Raw genomic sequence first — 16,488 nt, forward strand, 5'->3', positions numbered from 1 at the left:
TGATTACACAAACACCCAGACTCAGAACTGAAGTCATAAACACTTTCTACACTCACCGCCCCACACTAGGATTCCCTGTGTCGTGGGTGCCATGGACACATACATAGACAAATACACAAACACACAGATCCAGAAACAGAAATCTTAATTCATAATTTAAAATCTGTCTAGCCGGGGATCGAACCCGGAACCCACTGCGCGTCAGACCGGTATGGTAACCGCTCTGCCACGCGGGTCGTCTAAATTCATAATTTAAAAATCTGTCTAGCCGGGGATGTCTGCTACACCACGGCATTTAACTACATTGACTCCGTATTCGATCTCAAATAGCAGGTCACATCATAAGTCGACCCTCAAGATATAACAGAACGATTTGCAATCCCTCGAGATCGCAAGTGGCTGTATTTCATCCAACTACCGCTTCAAGTATCCCAGAAGCTATATATCAAGTTAGATTGTCAATTATAGGCGTTCGGTGCTCGGAACTACCTCTGGATTATCTCAACTATATTATAGGTTCTAGCTTCTAGGATTATTCATTCATCAAACCGAAACGAAGATTGGATACTAACCAAATCTCTATAAAGAGCTTAAATATAGGTAACTAAATATTTTTCACCCCAGCGAATTTAACCTTAATTTATTTAAAAAAGATTCTTATGAAATCTTAAATAACAACATTTTATTCATAACATAAATGAGTAGTAGGAAAACTAGCAAAATTTGTATCATCCCTAAATTGGTAATAAAAAGGTCATTTGTCTTAATGAGTTTTGAACGTAAGCTAAGGAAACTATATTTTATATACATCTTGTCTAGCTAGATAATATTGTGTAGGAACGGGACTTAAAAAACAATTTCCCAAGCGGTACTTACTCGTAGTCCTTGTTTAATTTAGTCTTGAGTTTTAAAAAGAGATTTATAAACCATATAATTTCTGCAAGAAATCACGAACAAAATTTACTTTAGTAACTTTGAACTATTTCTATAAAATAGTGTCGTAGAACTCGCATCTTAAAATACACTTAAATCTTTGATAGCATAATTACGTTTGCTGAGTTTTATAAGAGATTTTACGAACATTTTTGTCTAACTAGCCACCACATACCACACTGGCATGCTTAAAAGATTTATTATAGGAAGGATACTAAAATGACATCCAACTCTAATGTTGGGAAACTAGAAATGAACCCATAATGACGGTCCCGCTGGAGCTATTTACTGCGCCTCGAAAATTCTCATAGTCAACACCACTCGAATTCTCGAAACATTCAGTTTGAATTAACGACGCCGAATAGCGTATGAGTCATGTAAACGATTGAAATTAACACTGCACTAATCGCTTAAGTTACAAAAATTCACGTCCCTAACAACATTCTTTGTATACAAATTTAGAATGCGACTTTGGACATTTATAGTTCGGGTCTACATTAGTACAAGTTTGGTCGGAGGAAATGATGTTAGCCGGTTGTAAATGCGTAAGCAATTTTTGTGTGGACCAAAATAGATTTGTGAACAAATAAATGCGTTTCAATGATTCTCTATTAAGATCTACTAAATATTTTTCGAGAGCAACGGTGCATGTGATTAAGGGATGGGACATTATCTGTGCCGCTTTTGTCCTCGATTGTCCTTGTTTTGCGGTCTGTGGTTGGAATTCCATTTGTGAAGAAGCCGAATTTGTACCTTATTGCGTTGCTGGTAAAACATTATTTTACGCGATGATATGCGAGGTAAACATTTTGTATTGAGTTACGCAAACCCAATACCGTTGCCTAGGCGAAAGCTGATCTCTTTCGGTGACATCTCTAGAGTACGTAAAGGATTATCGAATGACAATATGCATTTTTTCATGTTGTGTTTGTATTTAAACGACGTTATTCATCGGGGCTCGCTTTGAGACTAGGATGCTATTAAATTGCGCATACGTCTTTTGTCGTACCATATGGCATTTTACAGCAGATGGCTCTTTTGTGAAGTCTACCGTTTCGAACAAGTAAACTAACGTGATTATTTAAGGAAGCTGAAGAAATTAAATACAGAAAATCCCCTTGGAATAGGTTTTATCCAATACCCATTACGTGGGTCGACATTTTACGAAGTCATATTCAGAGGTTGAAGATGTTTAGAACAAAACCTTAATGTTGTTTGTTGATGTTTAGAACAAAACATTGAGGTTTAGAACAAAACTTTGATATAAAATTCAAACTTTAACTTTGTTAGTTGAATGCTACATATCTAAATTAGGAATGTTTCTAAATTGTTAAATTATTTTATGAATGCACGAAAAATATGTAAGTTGATAAATTATGTCCTCAGTTGACATTATTTATTAAAACATACATCTGCCATGAGTATGTGATCATAATAACTTTATTATTGTTCCTACTCTAAGTACTTTACGTACGTACTTTTTATGCTAGTAGTTACGTTAGTTTGCGCAAAAAAAATAGCACCAACCGTCGACCTACTTTATATTAAACATCTGGCTTGAGTAAACGATCTTAGCGATTCGTGTACTCTTCTTAAACTTTAATTTTATACCTTATTCAGTCTACTTTCCATACAAGTACAACAACTACCCAAGAACTTTTAAGTTTCTCGTTGCTAGCAATTCTTAGGAACGTCTATTTTAGTAGCATCGAAGTCTTTTGTTCAATGCATGACGGAATTCCATTAACCAACTAAAGTTCTTGTTTTCTACGAATTTATATAAATCTAAATGTTCTTTGGTGCATTTATAGTTTCTGACTTTACGCATAGCTCTCATTGGTAGCGTATTGAAAACGATATATTCTTCTTCTTATTTAAGTCTCCTTCTTCAAGTCAAGCAGCTGTATTGAATATTGTTATTGACCAATCTTTATAAAAACGCTATTGTACCTACTTGGGTAGGATATTAAGAAGTGATTTTAGGAGACAGTAGGTACATATGAGTTGTTAAATGTTTTTGGTGCTATCTTCAATATACAACATGGTAGAGAGTCATCTAGGTGTCTCTAAGATACCGGGAGCGATTCGAGCTCGCGATTCGACCATGACTATAACTTCCTCAATTCAGACACGCGAAACGCCAAGTTTTGAAAAAAAAATAAGAACTGGTGACACAGGTGGTGACATATATATATGTGTGTGTGGGGCCCTTGCGAACCGGATGAAAGTTAAATAATATTTTATTTTATAACCTTTAAATTAACCACTAACCTAACTTATCCATAGGGCACATGATGTAAATTTACATGTAAACCACAACATATTATATTAAGAGGCCTATTAAACTCAATGCTTGAAGACAAGACGGACACGCAGACCGAAGCTCAGTCACTAATAATTAATTAATTGACACTTTCATATCATATAAAAGTGGACATCGAATTAAAACGAATAGTCATTTCCAATTAATACGCAATCATTGCTTTCGATTTAATTAACATAATTTATATACAACAGTCGCATATATTAAAGATCGTTAAGACTTTTTATATTTATTTGATTTAGATATGTGCGAGTCAACTTTTAAGATAATGATGAATTTTATCACGCTATTTCCTGTGAGATAATACAACAATTTGTAATATATTACACACACGCTTTATTATATATGCCCCATAATGAGACACCTGAGTTTAGAATGGACTCGGAAAGTCCATAAATATTGGGCGTATTTGAATATTGATAACACCACACAATATATCTTTAAATATGTAGGTGTTTTTCAAGCAGGCGTTATTTAGCGAAATATAAAACATTAGGTATATTAACGCCTTAAGCAGATATTATGTGTTTAGTTGGGCATATCTGTCATAAGCCTTAAATAGGATAGGACTTACATCTTACCTGAGCTCGGCCGTAGATGTTACTAGTTGCTATCCCTGCGGGCTAACTTGAAACGCCTGGGTAAATGTCTTTCACTTATCATGCCCTGTATACCGGTACCGGACATAGTGGTGCATAATAGGTACTTCTACTATTATAGTCGTCACAATTTAATAGGCCCGTTATGACACATGCCATAGCTAGGCACTAAGCATGTGATATACAAATCGATTACCAAGGAGACCGATTTTACGACAAATCACTTAATATTTTGTACACAAAATATTTATTAAATATTTTTCTATTTATTAAAAAGGAGAAAAGATAGTAAATTCTAGTGTTATTTAAAAATTTAATTATGTTTAGAAATTTAAATAAAGCATCGCTCGTGCTATCGTAAACTGTATTTTTTTGTTTTATCATTCACTAAGAAACAAAGACCTTGTTATTTTATTATTGTTTTGATAAAAAAGGGATAAATAATTAGTTATTGGTAGTTAAGTTTCGATTATTTGAAAGGTAATCGTATAAGGTTTCTTCCGAATGCTTTGAAGCCGCAAGCTCTAGCCGTCACGTGATCGTACACTGCCTACTACAAAGCTAGTTTAAAAACATTAGTGACATTAGGTTGGCATGTGTTAAAATGGGCCTATTAAATTGTGACGACTATAGGCAGAAATACAGCGATATTTCCTTGTAGAATCGAAGCAAACCATCAAAATCGTACCCATTGGACATAATACATGGCATTCCATATGGGAACTATGAGTCCGACATATACAAAAAGTAATTAAACCATTTGGGGCTTGAGCATATTTAAACAGTCTGTTCTATTAGATTGCGGGAAGCAGTGAAGTGTGGAGCGAGCTTCCGAGTTAAATCCCTTTAAATGAGTTTTTCCTAAGTTCAACTCCACTAAGTCGCATTTCCGCTTCGTGTAATGCGAATCCTTTACCATGTTTTAAGACTTAACGCTACTCATACATGATTTAATTTGGGAAAATGAGAGATTTTTTATATATTTTTGTAACGATATAGTATCTATGTTTTGTAATCATTGCTCAGGTACGTGTTGTGGAAAACTACAAATACTTATATCGTAGTACAATACACACGGAGGTTTAGGGCCTGGCGGGACAGATGTCTAAATGATGAAATCAGATTTCGTTTTACCCACGACGCAGGGAGTCCGAGCGTATGGCCATAAGTACAGAGATGTAAGCTTTGAGATATAAGTAGAAAATGCATATTTCTTAATTTTTACTTATAACCGACGCCCTAGTAGAGTTCTACATAAATTAGGGAAAAATGTCAGGAAGGTCGAAGATGATTGAACTATTTCGTGGTTCCACTTTGGTGTATTTACCGTCCCCCTTAATTTTGATCCATAATAGCTATATAAGCTACTTATTAGTTGTTTGAAAGGTATTACTAAAAATAAACTAATTTTAGATAGTTCAATCTATTTATCATCGGTTTTGAGGTACGTAGGATCGACGTCAGGCATTAATACTCTTATCGTGTTTGAATTCTGCTAAAAGTGTTTACTGGCAGTACTGACCACTTGCTTTCGTTTAGTTAAAATTCCATAGGACCTCTCTTCTGTAAATTGGAACGTATTTACCTAGATGAGAGTATCTGAAGTACCTAGATATGAGTAAGACTCTCTACTCTTACTGGTTTCAGCCATTCATAATATACAAGAGGAACAATCTTCATTTATTATTATCATACTACTATGTATGTATACCACATAGTTTAGTAAAGATTACTCGCTCCTAACAAGAAAATGTAACTTTTTGACAATTGTCACTGTGTCAATTATTTTCATGTTTGAAAAATATCAAAAAAAATGTAGTTTAACCATATTCTTCGCTCTTTTTCTTCGATTTTTGATTCGATGTCGGCATTATTCCGCGTAAATTACACCACGACAGCCATTAAACGGCTAATAGAATTGTCAGTCATTAGCTTCCTTCAATTACAAGGCGGTGAGATATCTATACTTATCTATGATATACCTATATTGTTATGAGAAGCTTTACGACCTCATTTCGCCAGAATATTAGACAAATCCTTGCATAATGTGAGCGAAATAGAATAACGCTTCGAAACTCAAGTTTCATAAAATTATACGACATCGAATATTCGACCCTCGGTTACTAAATTCCAAACTCCGGTACATACTTGTGGCTTCGTAATATCAGTTCAAACACACAAATGTTCAAAACTAAATTTTATACCAGATAATGCTATCTCTGCGGGTATCCCTTTTAAACAATAAACTAAGTTAAATTATAAAACTAATTCCATTATCCCTTATCCTTTCGCGCTCGTAATTTTCACACTAACTGAAATATTAGACAAATAAATACTTTGTAAACAGTCTTTGATAGTCTCCTAAAATTCTTTATAAGTAGTATTTACCCATTGATAACGCACGCCCGGTATTAATATAATCAATACATATCAATATATTGCTTATTGATCCAAATTCGAATATTTCTAGTAATTTTTCAAATATCGAACTTTGGTAGGCAAAACTTTGGATAGATTGACTATTAATAACGGCCAAAAAACGGTAAAAAATAGCTTGAAATATTGTGCCAAACATGGCTTCTTTACTTTTTCATGCCTATTTTTGTGCAAAGTTATCCGTGTTTTTATATTCCTTAGTCTCGAAGGAAGGACCTTATGGGATTTCCTGTACATCTATAGTAAATTCTTGGAAGTTTTTTGAGAACTTTGAGAATAAGAAAGTAAATAAAACACCAGAACGGAAGCAGTATTTGATAAATAATCCATGATATGTTTATATTATTCAGTGGAGTTGTCCTTACTGTCTTAATTCTTCATATATTTCTAAGGAAGTATATTTATACAATATATATAAAATATGGCGTCAAGAACAACTTTCAGATTTAAAAATAACGACCAAAATCTTCGTTAATTACCAGTCAGCTGTCTACGGAGTTATCTCGGTATTTTGTTGACTTATAATAATATTTATATACTTGTTCTATTTATGGTAAATCTTTGTGTGCTTACACAAAGATTTGCCATAAATATATTTCGTTGGATAACGATGTAAACAGCGTGTCTAATATGAGCGCCGACTTCAGAAATATGTACTAAACCAACATTTATTTCAATTATTTTTTACTTTGTAGTGACATAGAAGTCGGTTGTATTTTTTAATTTTTTTGTCAATATATTTCGTTGGATAACGATGTAAACAGCGTGTCTAATATGAGCGCCGACTTCAGAAATATGTACTAAACCAACATGTATTTCAATTATTTTTGATGTGAAACATCTATAGCCGCACGTAAAACTGATTTCTGGCGTGGCGACGCATGCCGATGGTATATATATATAGTCTATATGCAGTAGTGTGTACGGTGTGGCGACGCGTCGCCATGCGCAAACAGTATTTTATCATTATGACATATTTAGTTCCTATCACAATATGTTCTTTTCTGCATATTACTTTTACAAAATAATGTCGATGTTTCACATCTGCCAGGCGTCCCGTGACGGCTCACATTTTTTTGTTTTTTTACTTTGTAGTGACATAGAAGTCGGTTGTATTTTTTTGTTAATTTTTTTTTGAAATGTGCAGTAGGATAAGGCTCATTACAGAATACGTCAAGAAAATTGACTAAATATAGATACTATGTAACACAAGAGGAATTTAGGCAAAGGCGTAAGGTTCGTATTCATAAAAGAAAATTGTTGGGCTAGAGTTATCTCTTTTTTGATATTTACTAAATACCACTGTTAAAAATTTCAACTTCGTATATAGTCTTTATATCTTCTACTTAAGTATATCTTACTTGATACTCATTGTGTACGATTTTTGTATGCTTGTAAAGATTTACCCAGTAATTTGTAAACGCAAAAAATAAATATCGTAACTACAGAATTTATATTAAAATATTCTGAATATTAAGGGGAGTAATAATAAGCATACAATACCTAAGCAGCTATAGACGATTAAAAAACAATTTTTGTTATCGAGCAAAATGTTCTCATGGAATTCTTCCGGGTTCAAACCAGCATTCTAGAATTACAAAGTCTTAAGTCGTTATATTACTAAGCGGTTATTCATGCATTTGATACGATGAGAATTAGCTCGTTAGATTGATTAACGTTCATGCCAGTTGGCGAGTACTAAATCAAGTATGAACAAACTGTAAGTGCAGTTAATTTATACGTTTATTTTGAACAACATCCTCGTTTATGTCCATAATCTTGAGGGATGACTGGTAAATAAGTATTTTATTTACCACCGATTATATACCACTTTCTGCAAAAAGTTTAAAAATAAATTTCCGGTGAAAAAATATTGCACCTAAGGAAAAAATACAGATCTATACACGGGCCCAACGTGGTTGAATATAGAACATCAACAGTGGAATAAAAGTTTGAACGTAAATAGTTATTGCTTTCTTGTGGGAAAAGTATGTTTCTTACTAAAGAAGTATTACTTAATTTATTAACGTTCTACCTACCTCTTTTTACTTAACCCTGAAAATATAGGTATGGAATTTTTTTAGCCAACGTTGTAATACCGGTATGTCGCCCATTGTGATCGACATCCTGACCAATAGAGGGTTCTGGTATCGATCCGCGATTCATTTTTAAAAACGTAACTCGTAACGTGGTTTGGCCTTTGTTTTACTGTTCTTTATATAACACACTATACAGTATAGAAATATTTATTTATATATTTATTATATTAGTATGAAGAATATTAAAGCAGCAAAAAGAAATACATTTTTACTAGAAATCTCGTGTAAACGAGAATAGTATAATAGCGTCCATATAAATGTACACTTCTGTAGTCTTACCGGCTTACATTTCGCTTAGACAGCGCATTCCTTTCAAGTACGTAATGCACTATGCAGATTCAAGTGCTTTAAGCTTATCACGAATGCGTTGAACACAAATGTTTACAAATACTACATAGTTTTCGTGAGAATTCTCCAAAGTACGAAAAGAAAATATTTAAAATTCGAACCATTGACCAATCTTACTGTTATCTACATTTATTCAGTGGAGACATAAATATGCGGTATCTGATAAAATGATGCGACATACCGTCCTCTCTCGCTTGGAGCTCGTAAAAACAAGTTTTCCCATTATTTCTATGCTGACCCGTCGCTGGCTGTCGTTTTGATAAGGGTGCGAACGCCAAAAATAACCGATGCTGATTTCATTTTGATTTGTCCGCGTCGAGATAATAGCACTTTCATGAGTTGATGAGGTACTGCCGCGCTGGATATAAGTGGATATAGCCGGGTGAAACCGGTTCCAACTTTTTGATGCGAACGATATTTTCTTACGATTTGTGTTCAGTAGGTTGAATGAGTTGAATGCTTATTTAATACATGTTCGTCTTTGTGTGTGAAGGAAGTCGCAAATAGACATTATAGCTTATATGTAAATCTTGGTACCAAATAAAATACAAAAGTTCTACTTGAAGAATATTCCTGACAGCAACCTCAATGACTTGCACTGAATTTCATACACTAAACGATAATGTTTCGAAACAAATATGTAAAAAAGTTTGTTGCAAAAAATTTTCATGTCCATTATTTGAATGGTAACCAAACGTAACTGTATTTCTCTGTTTTATCTATAATAGTGTATTAAGATTATGGGAGATGGACGTTCGGTCAGTTCTTATGCTATTAAGATAACATAAAATAGTAATAAACTTCCATATATCTAAATAATAATATTCTGAATACTGTATTCGTGTTGTACTTAATTCCAATTCATATAAGGTACTTACGAACGTCCATTTCTCGAACATCTGTAATGTTTTGCTCTGTATCTGGGTCAGAGGACAAAGTCGGGATTACCATCTAAAGACAACCGGCCTTGAACACTCGGGGCCAAAGGGCTTATCGAGATAATAATTTGAATACAGCAGAAATTATAGGATTTACTCTCGATACAATGATAATAATTTCACGCTCTTTGATCGCCTTAATTTTATTATGGAGTCGGTATTAAATATAATTTAGCCTTCTAACAGGTCATAGTTTCGAATAATAAGAAGAATAATTTTTGAACTTATGTACCTACTCATAAGACATTAAGACTTAGGACGAAGAAAGACATCATCTTTATCACCTTATTATTGTTATGTAGTATTAAATATTCTTTCTTTTGGATCTTAGGCTATACACTATATTTATATTTAAGGATAAATAAGGACATCGCGAGGAAAGCTTTTGGTCTGAGTGTTCCTGAGTAAGGTAATGATAAATTATAGCTATTTTACTTACATACATTAGTGAGGTAATAATTACTTATACTCACTTACTTACTTATAAGAGTTGAAATTATGTTTTTATTATTTTTACATTTGCAGTAGGTATCTTACCTTTTGAATTTGAAACACGATTCAAATTAATTTATTGGTGTCTGTTGTTACATTACAATGTAAGCAAAGATCTGATATGATATAGGCGTAGAATTTAAATGAAAATAAATAAATAAATTGATATTTAGCATTTTGCCAAATTAATAATATTACTAGAATTTATATTTTTCTAGATATTTTATTTACGATGGCGACTTAACTTATTTATACTTATTTTACTGTAAGAGTAGTCAAAATTGTACCTATATTAAATATTCTCTTGGCTGTGTCCCAACATTTTCAAAGTTATTTCGTCTCAAAATATTCTTAACTAATCAAACATCCTTTGCCGCTCCTAAGTAAGTAAATTTGTCTTTGTAATTACCTTTTTAGCATACTGAAACTTTCCAGCCTTAGTTTGGCAAACTTGTTTGAAATGTTGCTTTTAATTTTGATCTTATTTCATAAAAACCATTACATTTGATAATTGATTAACTTTACTAAATGTGATTATCCATCTTAAACTTTTAATGCGTGTTATAAGATTATAGATATGTACCTGCTTATTATATTTTGTAAGTAGATACCGATTTAATATAAGTCAATAAAAACATCTATCATTATTATTATAGTTATGTCCTGACATATGAATATTTCACTTTTATTTTATATTTTAATACTTCAATGAAGGGTTACACATGTTTGTTCTAAATCATCACTATGAAATAACATATAACTTTGCCTGTAATGTATTTCTTTCTATTAATTCTGATAAGTGAGCGTTAAATATTAAACTTGTGTTAAAAGTACCTCTAAATTCCTACTCAACAGTTAGTCAGTTGGTACGTTTCACTTTACTTAAGCTTCAGTTTCCTTCAAAATAACGTTGAAGTATTAATTTTCAATAACGTTTGCACAGTAACCAATTTACACATTATGCTGGATACTTCGGAATAGTAGTCCGTTGGCAACGAACTTCATTATTATTCAATGAATTTCCAACTTAATGGTACTAAGAGGTTCAGTAATGAATGCTTTAGTATTGTGTACGATCGTGTAAAATTTAATGCGTAGGTAAGGCGTGACCTTAGTTTTACTATACCTACTACCCTATGTGTAATGTTTTGGTGTAAATTAAAATAAAACAAATAAAGTAAGAAAATGTGTGATACGAACAAAAATGGAAAATAAATGAAACAAAACAAAATAAAATTTGAAATGTGTATATTTCGGTTTCTTTTGATAATATTTTTTATATTTACAAATATATACAAAAATTAAATTATAATCATATTTACATTATTTCTTACGACAATACTTTAGTTAACATTTGAAAATAAATGCATCTGTACATCAATATTGTAAGTTTTAAACTTTGGCATTATAATAATTTAAGCGATTGATTTATGTTTTTCATTAAATAGAACTAGTTTCGAACCTTATTATATACAAACCTATTATACACCTAGAAATATTATCGCAGAAATTAGGAAAACAATCCATAATATACAAATAAATGCATTTCCATAAATCCTATTTAAATACAAAAATGGAACATCTTAAACATAATTATCACTTTGTTGGACTAATACGCTTTAGCGTTGCAGTAAATTACCTGCGTTGGAGCATACGCTACGCCCAGAGCTGCGCATGCGGCGGCATTCGGTGGGGATGCGGGTCGCGTGCGTGCACGCCGGCCGGCATGCCCAGCCTGTCCGCGAGCCCGTCCGCCAGCAAGGGCGGCAGCTTGCCGGGCGGCGGTGGAGGGGGCGGCGCCGGCGCCCGCCCGGCCCCCACCGGAGACACCGACGCGTAAATATTCACAGTCGAACGATGATATTGACACTTCCTTAAGTCTGGCATCGCGAACCTTAGTTTCTGCCAGAACTGCCTATCACCCCACTCTATGCACGTATTCGCTTTCAAACACAATCTCAACTCTGGGTCGATGTCTCTGTTCGGTAGATCGCCTAGCAATATTATTATCAGTCTTCTTCGTCTCTCTTTGAGAACTTCGTGTAGAGCCGTTTTAAATTCAAATCGACACCATTCATTATTGATAAAGTTTTTGGATAAGACTATAATAGTTCTTTTCGAAGATTCCACGGCCTCTACGATCGTATCTGCCACGTACGCCGACGCGTTGAAATCGCGATAATGTAAGCAAAGTCGAAAACTCGGGTCGGATGATTCTAGGCCGGGCGCTAACATCTGAGCGACGAATGCCTCATCTTTAACACTGTAACTGATGTAGGCGTCAAATAGTCTATCTTTATCGGCCTCGTCGTCAAATGCGGTATTTTTATAGCATAGCCTGAATCCGCAGTGATAATAAATCCAAACTCGTAGTTCACGTCGCCAGTAAAATATGCCGCATATTAAGGCGGAGCTTATTACAAATACACAGAGCGATATCAGCAATAACGGAAGATAATCATTTATAACTTGGTTCTCAATTATAGATGAGCTTCCACCGACGTGACTCGTACAAATCGTGGAGTTAAAGTCGGCCATGTGCGGTCCCACCGCGTTCGTCACGTTATCGAATATACACGTGATTTTATCGGAATCCTCCACTTTGCCAAGATTGTTTTTGAACCAATTTCGGAACTTTTGCAAGTACTGGCAATCGCATGACCATGGATTGCGAGAGAGGCTTATCTCAACCAAATACGGATTCATCGTGAATTGCCACACAGCAAAGCTGTAAATGCTATTCCCTTCTAGGCGCAAGACTTCCAAATGTCTTAACTCCATAAAAGTTCGATTGTCGATGTAATATATTTTATTGTCTTGTAAATGCAACTCTCGCAAATTCTCGAGGGGAGACAATTCGAAACCCAGTAACTCTTTTATATTGTTCTTTTCTAAATGCAACACTGTTAAGCGTTTTAGTCCACTAAACGTATTATTATACAATGCATCGATATTAGAATTATTAGCGTATAATATTTTTAAGTTTTTACGTCCGATAAAAGCGTGACTCGTTAAACCACCGAAATTATTACCGTCTAAATATAGTTCAGTAGCGTCCATAGGTATCGTGTTAGGTATCTCGGAATACCCAGCCGCGGAGCAGTCCACAATATTAGCCGACCACGGTTGGTCGTGATAACACGTACAGTTCGATGGGCACGTCATTTCACAATCACACGCGTCGAAATCACAACAATGACACAACGTAAAACAGTGAGTTTTATATGTACACAAAAACTGAGATGATTCCGCTTCTATAAGCGGAATATAAGTCCTTTCCCTATTATAGAGCAACTTGCAATATATACTCTCTAAGTCCATTACCCTAGGATGTTGCCTAAGGTGATCAAGTTTGTTGATTCGCTGTAACCATTCCATTGTACAGTCGCATTGAAAAGGATTTCCTCCAATATAAAATTCGGGCAGGGGCCGCCCTGGATCGACCGGAGTTAGACGAAGCGCATTGAGATCCATGCTAGTTATCTGATTTGCATACAAATCGACTCTCGTTAAATTGGTTTTTCCAACAAAAGTTTGAGCTTCAACTTGCGTAATTTGATTATCATTCAAGAACAGAAGCTCGACACTGCTGGGAATAGAATATGTAGATATCTTTGTCATTTTGTTAAAACTTGCATCTAATGTTTGTAATCGCAGTTCTTTGTCGAGACGGTAGTTGTTTCCAAGTTCTTTGATGTTGTTGCTATGAAGATCTAGCCATTGAAGTCCTCCGGGAATAACCGCGTAATCAAACCATTCTATTTGGTTATCTGACACGTTCAACCACAACAGAGACGGTATATTTACGAAAAGGCCTTGGATATCTGTCAGTTGGTTTGCATCCAGTCTAATGGCTTGTAAATTTGTTAATGTTTCGAAAGCATTGGTATCTATACGCTTCAATTTATTTCGTGCTAAATTCAGAATTTGCAACGTAGGTAAATCTGAAAAGACATCTTTACTGATATTCTCTATTTTGTTTCCAATAAGTCGTAGCCCATAAACATTATGTAAGCCAACAAACCCAGGCTCTTCTAATGATGTTATCTGATTCTCTCCGAGATCAAGAGTCCTCAGTAATCGCATATTTCTTAGCGCTATGGGCACTTTCTTCAAACGATTTCCATTTAAATTCAAATCCTGCAGCGACGACGTATTTCGGAATGCCTCAGGGTGGAGTTCCTCAAGATGATTATTGTCTATAGATAGCAAAGACAATACATATAATCCATTTAAGGCATAAGCGTCTATATGGGATATTTTATTGTATGATAAGATTAAAGTGTGCAAATTATTCATTGGCGCGAAGGTGTCGGCGGCGATGTTTTCTAACATGTTGTGTTGAACATTCAAAATTTGCAGTGTGTAAAGGTCTTTAAAAATTCTTGGATCCAATTTAGTTAATCGATTGTTAGATAAGTTTAACAATACCATCCTTATGAGACCAGTGAATGTATTTTCATTTATCCATGTGCTAGTTAGATGATTATTAGATAAATCCAAAGCCAACAATTGATCTAAATTAGCGAAAAGACTTGGTGAAAGCACACTTATAGAATTATTTTGTAGATATATTTCTTTGATAACAGGTCTACTATCTTTGAATAAATCTTGTGGAAGAGCGACGATTTTGTTGTTAGATAAATCTATTATTTGCAGTTGCTTTAAGCCAGAGAGTGCTTTATCAGCAACCATAGATATTTCATTATCGTGGATATGAAGCTCCTTAAGTCTTCGGAGTGCCATAAAACCATTTTCTGGCATTAATACGAAGTGATTACTAGATGCATCGAGAACCTCTATATCTAGAGAGCACGCAGCATGCGACAACGATGCCGATGAGGGAGCCGGTCCATCCTGTTCACTAATTAATGCTTGATGCATTGCCCTTTCTCGGAAACCCAAATCGCTTACATCTTGAAGTCTATTAGATGAAACGTTTAAGTACACTAAGTTGGTTAAGGGGCAAAACAAATTTTCAGGGAACGACCAAATGTTGTTAAAACTGAGGTCCAACTTTTCCAACTGTCGAACAGCCGTAAAGCTTTCTGATGCTATCTCCAAACTCATAGCGGCCCACTCAGTGTTTTTCGTTCGGATCGTTAAATTTCGGAGGTCTCTCAATCCGGAGAGTACACCAGGCGGCCATCTTCCAATTTTACAGTTATCCAAAACAAGTTCACGCAGTTTTACTAAATGCGCGAAACTGCGGTCATCTAATGAGCTTTTATACATCATTTCTTCATTGCACTCTATCCTGAGTGATGTGGTGTGCTCCGATGGTATTACGCTGAAGTTCGTCGTGTCAAATTCACTATTAATTGTACGTAGTTTACAAGTGAGAGAAACTTCGTGAGCATCGTTTGGTCCTCTCAGCCACCATTGGCAATCATCAGGAGCTTCGTACTTCAGCGGCAACGAGCTCTGATTAGCCACATTTAGTCCAATAACAAACCAAAACAAGATTTGTCCAAAATGTAGCTTTCTTAAAGATGCGAGTTGAACAGCCATTATGATAAAAATCAAATATCAAGGAAGAAGGAAAACAAGACACGGAAAGCTCAGTGTCATGTTTTTTCCGTCGGCATTCGTGTATTGCTTCCCCTGGCCGGATGTGAAGTATCCATCAATTTAGAACTTTATGCCGGTCAATTTAACAAATAGTCCTTGTAATATGAGAGATGCACATGATGAGCTGGTTTTTGACAGTCCAATTCGTCGTTCGAAACGTAAACAAAAATTTTCACGTAACAGTTCACATTTGGCGAAATATTAAATAAACAGTCACTAATTGTCCACGAAAAGTATTTTTAACGATAGCTTTCACTGATAGAATAGTCGTAACTTGTTATATTTTGTTCAGTTCGTAAGTTGTTTTTAAAACGCGAAGTGATAAACGTGTAATCACTGAAACATTCGTCCGATTAAAGCGTCGAGTGGCGCGACCGTGCCTCGACGCTGCGGCGAGTCAACTGAATGCTTGTAGAGGCATTGCAGTCGTGTTGAGTATACGTTCCGTAGAGAGGCGGAGGGTGCGGGGTAAGATGAGCCGAGCGGTGGCGAATGTTCACGACGACTTATTACAATAAATTATTTTTTACGGAGCTTTAAGAGATCGGCTGTGCGTATCCCAAACCACAGAGTTTGAATGAACGTATCAGCTGCCTTGGTTTGTTATAATACGATTTTCATTTCATTTCTTGTACTCTTTGTTAAATTATTTTAAGTACCTTATTTATTCAGCACGTTAACTCGTTAAATATTATATTGAGACTTTATATTTTAACTTTTATGATTAATCCTTAAAATATCGATAATAA

General features: G+C 34.8%; 1 protein-coding gene across 1 annotated transcript in view; it reads right to left on the bottom strand.

Annotated features, from left to right (window-relative positions):
• The window catches only part of Toll-6 (Toll-like receptor 6), a 162,910-nt gene extending 146,765 nt beyond the window's left edge, over positions 1–16,145 (bottom strand). The window contains exon 1 of the mRNA XM_073076702.1: positions 11,808–16,145. Within this exon, the coding sequence (XP_072932803.1) occupies positions 11,825–15,679 (3,855 nt within the window). The 5' untranslated portion in view covers positions 15,680–16,145 and the 3' untranslated portion in view covers positions 11,808–11,824. The remainder of the gene's footprint in view (positions 1–11,807) is intronic.
• Positions 16,146–16,488: the final 343 nt, after the last annotated feature.

Source organism: Epargyreus clarus, unplaced genomic scaffold (assembly GCF_041222505.1).
Source record: "Epargyreus clarus isolate Ecla_fem2 unplaced genomic scaffold, WU_Ecla_fem_2.2 ptg000009l, whole genome shotgun sequence".
Classification (NCBI taxonomy): Eukaryota; Metazoa; Arthropoda; class Insecta; order Lepidoptera; family Hesperiidae; genus Epargyreus; species Epargyreus clarus.